Here is a 13,162-nt window from a genome sequence, read left to right on the forward strand (position 1 = left end):
TAAAACGCGCGCGCGCGCACACCGGAAGTGCTTGTAAATTGAAAGCAACTTATTTATATCACACGAATAAAGTAAGTAGATGTTATAGCATTTTATATAAATAAAATTAACTCAAATAATAGCCATAAATTCAAGATCTCAATTCCATTAAATACATTTAACATAATACATTTATATAACATTTACTGGACCACAGATTTATTTTTTACAGTGGTGACGCATGTAAACTCCTCCTACTTTTACTGCGAGAGTCAGATAGCTTCCAGTTCTGTACAAATCGACGAGGCTGAAGTTAGTTACTTATTCGCGGCTTCCGATTCGTTTGGTTACTTATTCGCAGCTTCTTATTTAGCGGCTGAAGTTGGTTCCTTATTCATAAAGGGGACGCGTTCGCCATGGACATTTGCTGCACACTTTATATTTTACCGACATAAATCAACTAAATGAAGACGTGAACATCATTTTTTTGGCTGATTCTCATCGTAATATTGTCAATGTAAAAATGTGATTCAAATATAATTAAAATATTTACTTTGTAAAATATTTTTTCAATTCATTCTTTCAGGCTGCATTTCCACTGTAAGGAAAACCTATTTTTATTCAGAAGCATACTGGTGGCATAATTCAAAAGTTGATTTTAGACTGGCCCAAGTTCATTCTATACCTAAAATCTATAGCCAACATGGCACACTCAGCAATGGTGCACATGTAAATTTATTGCATGTAGCATAATTTCTGTGCAACTTGACATTGCGCTTTACAGTCTTAAATTAAAGTGCAATTTAATTTAAGGTACGTTTCAAGCAACCAGAATTACTGGAAAGTTGAACTGTGTAAAGTCTGCTTTAGAAGAAATAATCGTAGTCATTTGCTAGTTCTATTGTTGTATAGGGGAAGAAAACGATCAAAAAGAATAGCCATAACTACCAGACAATTTCCCAATGCTAGGTAAGAACATGTTGAGGTACAGCGGTCTGTCTAAAACAAGATGATTAAAGAGGATACATAAACAATGTATTAAATATTTCACATTTGTTTCAACCTACAAAGAGAATTAAAAAAAATATTCCTCTGCACAAGATATCTGATTTGGAGGTATGAAATTAGTTGTCCTTCCTGAGAGAAGAGGGCTAGATCTGGCCAGATGCTGAAATAGGCTTTGAAAATACCAATGGAAATTGAGTTTGAGGAATACATTTTTGATGAAAGGAATCACAATTGGCAGGTCAGTGTAAAACAAGATTTTTGTACAGGGAAAAACCTGATCGTGACGGACTTATTGTTTGTCTGTCTATGCATGAATAATGCCTTCAGTATAGCTTTCAAACGTCTTTAAAATACAATCTTAAATTGCACTAGATGTAGCATGTTGCCAGTTAATTGGAATCAATTTTCATGTGCACCATTGCTGAGTGTGCCATGTTGGCAGTTAGATTTTAGGTATAAAATGAACTTGGGCCAGTCTAAAATCAACTTTTTCTTACAGAGAGGGACCAGTTCTATATAATGAATTTGTTATTTGTCTGGCCCGACTTGAATTATGCCACCAGTATGCTTCTGAAATTGCCCCTTTGAATCAATTTTCATGTGCACCATTGCTGAGTGTGCCATGTTGGCTATAGATTTTAGGTATAAAATTAACTTGGGCCAGTCTAAAATCAACTTTTTCTTACAAAGAGGGACCAGTTCTGTATAATGGATTTGTTATTTGTCTGGCCCGACTTGAATTATGCCACCAGTATGCTTCTGAATAAAAATAGGTTTTCCTTACAGTGGAAATGCAGCCTGAAAGAATGAATTGAACAAATATTTTACAAAGTAAATATTGTAATTATATTTGAATCACATTTTTACATTGACAATATCACGATGAGAATCAGCCAAAAAAACTATGTTCACGTCTTCATTTAGTTGATTTATGTCGGTAAAATATAAAGTGCGCAGCAAATGTCCATGGCGAACGCTCCCTTTATGAATAAGGAACCAACTTCAGCCGCTAAATAAGAAGCTGCGAATAAGTAACCAAACGAATCGGAAGCCGCGAATAAGTAACTAACTTCAGCCTCGTAATCGACACTAATCTTCAAGTCTCTACAATCACAACAAAAATGTAAGTATATATACACACATATAGTACAATTATTCTGCGTTGCTTATGTAAAATATATATTACTTAAATTAAACTTGCAGCGAGGAGAATCACTTCCAGCTGTCAGTTCTGTACATGTCGATACTCATCTTAAATCTCTTATCCACTAATTATATTGAACGCCTAAGCTTTCTATCTATCGAGAGAGAGAGAGCGAGCTTTGATTGTGCTTTTATGTAAAGGGTATTATAGCCCCCATGCTGTTACTTAAATTATCATTGAAGACATTTTCGCCTAATGTAAATAAAATAGTAATTTGTAATTCAAGTCGAGTACATTCAGAATCATTCGTAACCCGGTGGGGTTCTCTGACTGAGATTTGGAAGCGACAGCATCGAAGTGCTGTAATGTTATCCAGCCTTGTATTCCTCCGAAGCGGGCGGTGGTCAGAAAGGAAAAAACGTTTTTCTACCACCTTCTTTCGACAAAGCTTTACCTGCTTAACCTTTTATGGTCTCACCAAGCAAATAATGTTTAAAAATGATTTCTTAAAACAATTTTTTACTAGTGCACACAGTATTTTTTTAATGAGCCGCTACCTAACAGTTGAGATGATCACAAAAATGATCCTAAAATCATCTACCTCTATATATATATATAGACCAGTAAAGGGTTAAGCAGTAAAATAACAGTTTAAAATTTCTTTTAAACATAAGCTATTATTTTGTCTAACACAAATTAATTAAAGATTTGCCCTGTGATGGAGTGGCGACCTGTTCAGGGTCTTTCCTGCCTTTTGCACAGTTAAATGCACCCACCGCGACCCTGACCAGGATAAAGCATTGGTAAAGTTTTTGTAATTGTAAATCTTTACATGGGTGATCTAAAATACTAAAATGAAAATAAAAAAAATTTGGTGAAGTGAAAAGCCAGTACTTTGTCACCAAAAACAGCATTGTGATTGGCTGAGATAACTAGGTTTGGCTTATCAACAATTAAAAAAATCACTGGTCCTTGGACGTACAATGTAAGCCATGCGATACCATAAAGAGAGGATTTATAAAGAGGTAATAGGAGTACTTCAACCAAAACAATGAGTTTATGATACTAAAAATGTTGATAGGATGTTGCATTTCATTACATATTTGACTTATAATCAAAATATTTTAACAATGTGCTTTACTTTTTATTGGGATAAGTTGGGACACTTTTTGAAGTAAAATTGGCAGGTTTCTAGGCTACCAGGTGCCATTAAATCACAAGTTACTATGCTATTGTGTGCCACACTGTCATATTACAGACATTGTTTGGCTACATTCAATGGCAGCAAGAATTAAACCTAGTAGCTTGAATTATGTACTTAGTTTGGTCATAGTATTAAATGAACTTTGGCTGTATGTATCATGGTGTAGTTGGTACAGGTATAGCCTCCCACTAGGCTGCATTATTTACATTTTCAGCATTTAGCAGACGCTTTTATCCAAAGCGACTTACATTATACAGTTTAAGCAATTGAGGGTTAAGAGCCTTGCTCAAAGGCCCAACAGTGGCAACCTGGCAGTGGTGGGTTTGAACTAGCAACCTTCTGCCTACTAGCCCAGTACTCTTACCGCTAGGCTACAACTGTCCTACATTATGATTTCATGAATAGCGGTAAGAGCCCAGTAAGAGCGGTAAGAGCCCAGTGCTCTTACTGCTAGGCTACAACTGTCCTACAGTATGATTTAATGAATTAATAAATGAACCATTAAACTGTCCCATTTAACCTGAACATGACATTGGAGTGAGGTGTTCTTGATGTGTTTAAGAGTCCAAACTTTCTAATGTATTTTACTTGGCAACTTACTTTCACTTTACTAATTCACTTCACTAAGTAATTCTAAAGTGATTTACCCATATGTCTTTTATTTTAGACATCACTGTAAATTTAGACCTCTAGTGGTGATTATACTGTTTTAGATTTGTTCAGTTTTTGGGTTAGTAAATACATTTTTACACACAGAGCCACATTTAATTTCATTTCCTGTTTTTCAGCTTTATCTGCTGTATTAGTGTGAAGATAAGAAGTTATGGCACTCCAGATATTGCAGTTAGGTACTACTGTTAAAGTTGTGCCAAGGAAAACAGATCCCTTAATACAATGCATACTTGACAATAAAGAAAACAAATTGGAGCAACTTCTAAAAGGAAATAATGTTAATAGAATTTTGCCTTCTGCACTCTTGAATGATGATGTGACCCTGCTGTCAGCAGCTGTTGTATGCGGGAATGAAAATATTATAAACTTTTTACTGGAACAACATGCTGACCCTAATATATCCTCAACAATTGGACTAACATCTCTACATTATGCTGCAAATACAAAAGGAATTTCACCTAATATTGTGAACAGATTACTTGCTGCCAAGGCTAACCCAGATGGTCATCCACAACAAGTGTTTTCACCGTTGCAATTTGCTGCCTGGAATGACAGGTTGGACATTGTCAAAGCACTAATAGAAAAAGGTGCTTGTATTGATTGGAATTATGGTGTAAACCAAGATGTTGACAGTAAGGTGGAGAATATTATACTCCAGTTACCTTCAGGAAATAAAACATTGGAGAAATGCATAATGTTTTTCAAATTTGCTTTAGCAGTTCGCAGAAAATCTCAATTAGAAGTTTTCGACCTTTTTAGCGAAAAATTTTTTGATGAGCATCCATTCACCCATCTTGTACTCTTTGAGCAATATTTTACTGTTGTTGGCCATTTAGCAGAACAATATCAACAAACTAGCATCAAATGGTTAAAAGAATCCACAAACAGAGATTTATACATCAAAGGATTCATTAAACGCTTTAGCAGGACTCCTCAGATGCACTGGATAAATGCACTGAACAGTTTTTATGCTGTCATAAAAACAGTGAGTGAAGTATCACCCCAGCTTTTCAATGATATTGTACCCATTTTTATAAAATGTGTGCAGCCCACTGGCAGCCCTCAGGGAGATGTTTTCAATCATCTAACACTTAGAATTCTCTGTGTGGTCATGGACAAGTCCTCAAAGAAAAAACCCAGTGTTGATGAACTCGACAATTCTGTTCTAGAGAAACTATGCATTGGTCTTATGCCTTTCACCAAACCCCAATGTTTACTTGACAGTAGCATTCTTGCTTACCGTTTGTTTGCTTCTCTTTATGAGTTGATCCCAGAACATATTCATTCATGTGGATTAGATTCGGTGCCTGATAAGGTACTACTTGCTGCAGAGATTAAGACAGAGGATGTTATTAAGGAAAAACTGCAAACTCTGAACACAAAGCTTAGACGCCCTAAAGACTTAAGGGCTTTAGACAGTTCAACTGCTGGAATACACTGCCAATCATCAAAGAGTAAAAAAAAGAAGAAAAAGAAGAAGAAAAAATATGACCAAGAGGAACTTTCTTCAAAAAATAATGAACAAGAATCAAAGGAGAAAGATGACCCATGTACTTCAAAAACATCAGTTGAGGAATCAAATTCAACTGTGCAACCATCTGAACTACACACAGAGAAACCAATGCCAAGAAAATGGCACTCAGTCAGCCAACGCTGGAAGCCCAAGTTGGAGAAACTTGCTAACTTAGAAGCAAGTAATATCTACAGATTGAGAAGTCTCACAATTGGGGTTAGCCCTGAATTCCAAATAGCTAAAGGAAGTGATGGGACAGAGGTTTATCTTGGTTTAAGAGATGATGGCACAGAGGTGGCTGTTAAAAGAATGCTAAAGTCCAATTATGAAGATCTTAAAAATGAGGAGGAGTTTTTACGACTTCCACAGCTTGACCACCCTTGTATTGTGAGATATGTGGACTTTGAGGAGGATGACAACTTTGGATATCTTGTCCTTCAACTTTGTGAATACACACTGGAGGAATACATCCAACACCATCTGCCAAGTGACCATTCTCAGCAGCTGGATGTTCTGAGGAAAATTATAAAAGAAGTTCTTTATAGTCTTAAAGTTCTTCACGACCCAGATATCAAAGTGTTGCATCGGGACATTAAACCCCAAAATGTTCTCATTGGTAAGAGTCATACTAATTATAGTTTAAAGATTTATATATAACATGATTTTAAAAACGTATGGTGACATTTTGTGTATAAAATTTTTTTCTAACAGATATAACTGGTAAGGCAAGATTAGCTGATTTTGGCATTAGTCGGAGATTGAGTTTGGAGCAGACAACTTTGCGCACTAGCCCTGCTGGAACAAAGTGCTGGAAAGCTAGAGAGACTCTTGATGAAGACTGTAACAGTGGCTACAAGAGAAGTTCCGACATTCAGGTTTCAACAACTGCAATCCAAAATGAATACAAAGAACATATTTTTGAATGATAAGAAATATGAAAGTTCTTTAATGTTTTTTATGTTTTAGGTAGCAGGTATGTTAGTATATTATATCCTTTCTCGGGGACACCATCCATTTGGCAAAGGTTTAATGTGTGAGTTAAACATTTTTACTGGAAAGTACTCTCTGGAACATGTGGAGGATGAGGTAGCAAATGACCTAGTGGAGTGGATGATTAACCATGATCCAAGAGACAGACCTAAAGTTGAGGACACCCTGGTTCACCCATTCTTTTGGACAGATGAAAAGTAAGACATAGTTTAAGTAAATTATTTATTGATAGTAATTCATTTTTAATAGACGTTTTAGCAAATATTGTTTATTTCATTTCATTTATCACCTGCAGCAGGTCTGGTACTACTGGGTACAAGGCAGCAACACTCCACTGTCGGCTTCTGGGCTGGCCTATGGCACTGCTCAGATTTGAACCAGCGTTAGCTTAATAAACAGCTGCGCTTCAAATATTGTTATTCTTTAAAATTGTCACCAATACAGACAGTGTCACAAGTTGTTGAACAGTAAAGAATTTGCTGCTTATTGAAATTACCACACCATTTAGTAACCTACACTTAGATAAATTGGAAAGACAAGGACCACACACCAAATATGCTGTCAACAGCTGAGGCATTGATTAAACAATACCTCTACCGTAAGTGTGTCCTGGTGCCAACAATTCCTTGCATATTGCAAGGTGGATTGTCTTTTTGTGCCATCTCATCCCTGGGTAAGTGATGGTGGACAGGAGTTAGCATTAGCATTTTAAATGGCCTGCATCACCAGTAATAAAAGGGTCTACAATTTGAGTTACTATATCTTTTGTTGTTTTCTGGCAGCAATTAGTCTTGGCGATCTAACACCCTGTCAGGGGTTTGTGGTTTGCCCATTATCAGATTTCCGTCAGTGAATTATCAGCATGGCTACCTGTGAGCACACCTTGTTGTTTTGGAGACATTTCAACCCAGTCGTCTGCGAACTATGATTATATACAATCAGATCAGTGTTTAAAATATGACATGCACAATATATTCAAAATATTGGGGGGGTGATGCCGCTCATGTGGCGCAGTGGTAAAAAGCACACGCTGCAACCAGAGCTGGATCTGGAATACATGGTATCGAATCCAGCTCTGCCTTACCGGCTTGAGGCTGAGTGCCAATATGAACAATGATTGGCCTGTTGTTCAGTTGGGGGCGGGACAAAGAGCCGGATCTCTGCTGGCTGATTAGAGGCGCCTACACTACGCATGCGGCATGTCGGCGGGGATGTGGGTTAGCTTCGATCTCCTCGGTCAGGGCAGGGTTCGGCATAGGCAGAGAGGAAGCTAAATGGGGAGAAAAAGGGAGAAAATGCAAACATTTTTTTAAAAATTTAACAAAAAAATATTGGGGAGGGATCTTATGTTGGGCCTAGCAGTGTAATATGATGTGTCTGTACGTTAAAAATGTTTAGAATCAAATAAATAACAACAGCCTATTGCATTGCTTTATACATGTTCTGCTTTCTTCAGGAAGGTGGAGTACTTAAGAAAGCTTGGAAATGCAACAGAGGTGGAAAACTGTCGTAATGCTGATAGTGAGCTTCTTCAAGCTGTGGAGGATATTACAGTGGGAAAAACGTTTTCTGACTGGAAGGCAAAAGTAAGTCTTACCAGAATTCACAATTAAATACTAGACAGAGAAATTTAGTTTTTTTTAAGGTGGTTGGGAACAGAACCCTACTAGGACAGGACCCAATATAGTTTGAATTTAGTTTGAAACTGGTGAAAAGAAGAGTTCATTTCTGGCTTTACTGCCAGAGGGATACTCACCAACCTTAGAATGACAAACTGACCTACAAACACAATAACAAATGGTAGCTGCGGTAAAGTGCAAAGCAGGAACTGTTCAAAACAGGTTTAACAATGATAAATGTGTAATTGTATTTTAACTACTAGATCTACTGCTTTTGTTTTGTACTCTTACTTCTACATAGCTTTTAGTGAGATTAGTTACATATAATATTTGTTTTCACAGTTACCCTCTGAGCTTGTTCAGAAACTGGATGGCAAGAAAAAGGCTTACCCGAATAACCTCCTAGGCTTGCTGAGGTTCATACGAAATCTGCATGAGCATTAGTAAGTTGCCAAAATATTTATTTAAGTTTACAACATATTCATATAATTACATTTATATGTGCTGTTCTATAGCTCATTGATTTCTTTCTGTCTGTGTAGCTCTGATGATGCAGAGAAAATAAACTTGATGACCTTATTCCCTGACCTTTTTCGAACTGTTTTCAAGTTTGCCAAAAAGAGAGGATGGAACGCCAGACCTGCTCTGAGGAAATGGCTTTGCTCAGTATCAGTGATTCAATAATACTGCATATTTAAATGCAGAGTTCAATGAAAGTAATGATGCGTTTTTAAGTTACTATCAGACATAGCACCAAAGAGTATCAAAAATGCATAGTTTACTTATAGTATGTTTAAAGATGTAATGATTTACAGTACTTACTGTATACATATTACTGAAATCCTAATTAAGACTAATTTTACAATTAACTTTTGCATTTTATGTATATCACTAGCTTTTTGGTAAAAATTCTCTCTTTTGGTTAAAATTTCTTCCCAGCTACACTGAACTCTTTAATATGATTAAGCGTAAATACTTTTAAAAGTGTGCTACTGTAAAGTATAAATAAAGATGACATTTTTCATAGAGTTTTCAAACAAAATAATAGAAGGGGGGATCAGAGGGTCGAGGTTTAGGAGATTTGCTACCGTTTAGTTTTTTTTTCTCTGGGGTCTCTGAACTTTTGTTTCTTAAATTTTGCACGATGATGTATGACAGTTTAAAGTCATGTGAGGTTCATTTGTACTGGTTAGACTAAAGACCATACCAAGAGCTAGTAATGTCAGTAATCAACCAGATGTCATTGTTTAATGCTGTCAGTTAAAAAATTTAATTTAATTTATTTAATATATTTTAACTACTAATCCAACTGAGAGAGCAGCTACAGTCTGTACAGACAAGAACACCATTTGGAAACACACTCCTACCCACCCCCAGTTCACATGCACCAGCTACAGTATGTTTACAAGAAGCATTCGGAGTTTCTAAACCAAACAAAAAAATGTTCTGATGCGTTTGTATGATTTAAATAATGAATGAAGAATATATTGGGCATTAAAATCACAAAGTGTGAAGCCAGTTTATATAGGTATGGAGTTTGTTTGTTTATTAGGATTTTAACGTCATGTTTTACACTTTGGTTACATTCATGACAGGAATGATAGTTACTCATTACACAAGGTTCATCAGTTCACAATGTTATATCGAACACAGTCCTGGACAATTTAGTGTCTCCAATTCACCTCACGTGTATGTCTTTGGACTGTGGGAGGAAACCGGAGCACCCGGAGGAAACCCACATGGACACGGGGAGAACATGCAAACTCCACACAGAAAGGACCGCCCCACCTGGGGATCGAACCCAGAAGATCGACCTTCTTGCTGTGAGGTGACAGTGCTACACACTTAGCCACCGTGCCGCCCTATAGGTATGGAGTCTGATTGCATATTAAACTCTGCACATGTGGATCTGTCTAACATTTTTTGCAAAAATGATGTGGATATTGTGTATCATGAAGTGAAACTTCATAAAATATATAAAGTTTTAAAAATATATATGGTATCCACGCTAATGCTGTCAATGAAAACATACTGAGTGCATCTTTATTTTTCTTAATTTGTTTATGGTCATCTTACTGTTTTACAATTCTGTCACATTTACTGTTTTTAATCCATAAAGCATGAAGACATGTTGATATAAAACTAGTTGGTGTATTTTATATCTTGATGGGACACAAGCTCTATTATTGGTCAACCATAGATGATTGTCAGGTAAGAAAATTTTGTTATTCTTTATGTAATAAAAATGTTATTCTGTTAAAAGGTTAATGCTAACTGGTATAGTTACACTTTTTAAACCTTATTTCTAATGCACACGAATTTGAATTATACAGTCAATGGTACCAATAAACCAAGCTAAAATATGTATAAAAATCACTTAATTATATGTTTCATGAGAAAACATTTATAGTTACAACAACAGTTGTGGTGCTACCTTGTGACTGACAGTGCATATAATTATATAGACAGGGTTCTAGAACTTAATGGTCACATCACATATCAAAAATGTGATCTGAGTGACTCTGACCATGGCTTTTTGGTTTGCCTGTCAGACTGGTTTGACTTTGTCAGAAACTGCTGACAAAGTTAACAGTGTTAAGTTACCACACCTTTCCTGTCAACAACCATGGTGATTAGATAAGAATATCAGTACACCCAAAATGTTGAACGTTACGGAGAGTTAGCTAGAAGAAGAAAGCCTCTCACTCCTGTGAGCTAATTCTGACCCTATAGTCTGCTTGTCGTTGTAGGTGTATACATGTGTACATGTACAGGTCCTTCTCAAAAAATTAGCATATTGTGATAATGTTCATTATTTTCCATAATGTAATGATAAAAATTAAACTTTCATATATTTTAGATTCATTGCACACCAACTGAAATATTTCAGGTCTTTTATTGTTTTAATACTGATGATTTTGGCATACAGCTCATGAAAACCCAAAATTCCTATCTCAAAAAATTAGCATATTTCATCCGACCAATAAAAGAAAAGTGTTTTTAATACAAAAAAAGTCAACCTTCAAATAATTATGTTCAGTTATGCACTCAATACTTGGTCGGGAATCCTTTTGCAGAAATGACTGCTTCAATGCGGCGTGGCATGGAGGCAATCAGCCTGTGGCACTGCTGAGGTGTTATGGAGGCCCAGGATGCTTCGATAGTGGCCTTAAGCTCATCCAGAGTGTTGGGTCTTGTGTCTCTCAACTTTCTCTTCACAATATCCCACAGATTCTCTATGGGGTTCAGGTCAGGAGAGTTGGCAGGCCAATTGAGCACAGTAATACCATGGTCAGTAAACCATTCACCAGTGGTTTTGGCACTGTGAGCAGGTGCCAGGTCGTGCTGAAAAATGAAATCTTCATCTCCATAAAGCTTTTCAGCAGATGGAAGCATGAAGTGCTCCAAAATCTCCTGATAGCTAGCTGCATTGACCCTGCCCTTGATAAAACACAGTGGACCAACACCAGCAGCTGACATGGCACCCCAGACCATCACTGACTGTGGGTACTTGACACTGGACTTCAGGCATTTTGGCATTTCCTTCTCCCCAGTCTTCCTCCAGACTCTGGCACCTTGATTTCCGAATGACATGCAAAATTTGCTTTCATCCGAAAACAGTACTTTGGACCACTGAGCAACAGTCCAGTGCTGCTGTTTCTGGTTCAAAAGTGGCTTGACCTGGGGAATGCGGCACCTGTAGCCCATTTCCTGCACACGCCTGTGCACGGTGGCTCTGGATGTTTCTACTCCAGACTCAGTCCACTGCTTCCGCAGGTCCCCCAAGGTCTGGAATCGGCCCTTCTCCACAATCTTCCTCAGGGTCCGGTCACCTCTTCTCGTTGTGCAGCGTTTTCTGCCACACTTTTTCCTTCCCACAGACTTCCCACTGAGGTGCCTTGATACAGCACTTTGGGAACAGCCTATTCGTTCAGAAATTTCTTTCTGTGTCTTACCCTCTTGCTTGAGGGTGTCAATGATGGCCTTCTGGACAGCAGTCAGGTCGGCAGTCTTACCCATGATTGCAGTTTTGAGTAATGAACCAGGCTGGGAGTTTTTAAAAGCCTCAGGAATCTTTTGCAGGTGTTTAGAGTTAATTCGTTGATTCAGATGATTAGGTTAATAGCTCGTTTAGAGAACCTTTTCATGATATGCTAATTTTTTGAGAATTTTGGGTTTTCATGAGCTGTATGCCAAAATCATCAGTATTAAAACAATAAAAGACCTGAAATATTTCAGTTGGTGTGCAATGAATCTAAAATATATGAAAGTTTAATTTTTATCATTACATTATGGAAAATAATGAACTTTATCACAATATGCTAATTTTTTGAGAAGGACCTGTATATGCAGCCAATTGCATAACAATGGAACCGGTGATCAGGTCCATATGCAAATCACAATGACCATTAATTACAATGGTCATGTGTGCCTTTCACACATGATTGGGGTATAGTTCCTATTATGGCGTTGTAAGATGGTGAGAGATGTACTCTCAGGCCCCCTCCCCGGTTCAGAGATGATCGTTCCCTCTTCACACAAACTTGTGTCCAGATGAACGCATTCAACTTTGTGAATTAATCCTTACTGCCACTTATTTATATTACTTTCTGCTTTAACCTGAAGGAAATGTCAAATATTTAAGATTCACAATTAATTGAAAAATAAATGTCGAGGTCCAAGGTATTTATGAAGAAACAGCGCCACCGAGTGACTGTTATAGCAAGTTACAATGGTCGCATGATGCGTACTACACTTTGTAATACCTCCAGTATAATGTAGTATACAGTATATATTGGTGTAGTATGTAGTATAGAAACGACACATTTTTACATTTCTGACCTAAAGAAAAAGCTTTCCACAAATGATCAAAGCGAGAACTATTCGACTGCAGAAATTTAAAGTTAATTTTAAGAGTCGACTCCAAACAGTAATATCCAGTTTGCTCTGACTGTATCCTGAAAGTCGTGGCATTTTGGCTCTTTTCAGTGAGTCATATTAGTTGGCTTTACTCGTCAAAAGAACCGACTCAT

The 13,162-nt window shown here is 37.1% G+C and overlaps 1 protein-coding gene across 1 annotated transcript; it reads left to right on the forward strand.

Annotated features, from left to right (window-relative positions):
* Window positions 1-5,118: 5,118 nt before the first annotated feature.
* On the forward strand, window positions 5,119-8,923 carry LOC134311908 (uncharacterized). Its single transcript, XM_062993557.1, has 6 exons — window positions 5,119-6,136; window positions 6,232-6,395; window positions 6,487-6,707; window positions 7,967-8,096; window positions 8,472-8,572; window positions 8,672-8,923. Exons 1-6 carry the CDS (start codon window positions 5,119-5,121, stop codon window positions 8,811-8,813), a joined length of 1,776 nt encoding a protein of 591 aa, XP_062849627.1. The 3' UTR covers window positions 8,814-8,923.
* The last annotated feature ends 4,239 nt before the right edge of the window (window positions 8,924-13,162 follow it).

Source organism: Trichomycterus rosablanca, chromosome 4 (assembly GCF_030014385.1).
Source record: "Trichomycterus rosablanca isolate fTriRos1 chromosome 4, fTriRos1.hap1, whole genome shotgun sequence".
Classification (NCBI taxonomy): domain Eukaryota; kingdom Metazoa; phylum Chordata; class Actinopteri; order Siluriformes; family Trichomycteridae; genus Trichomycterus; species Trichomycterus rosablanca.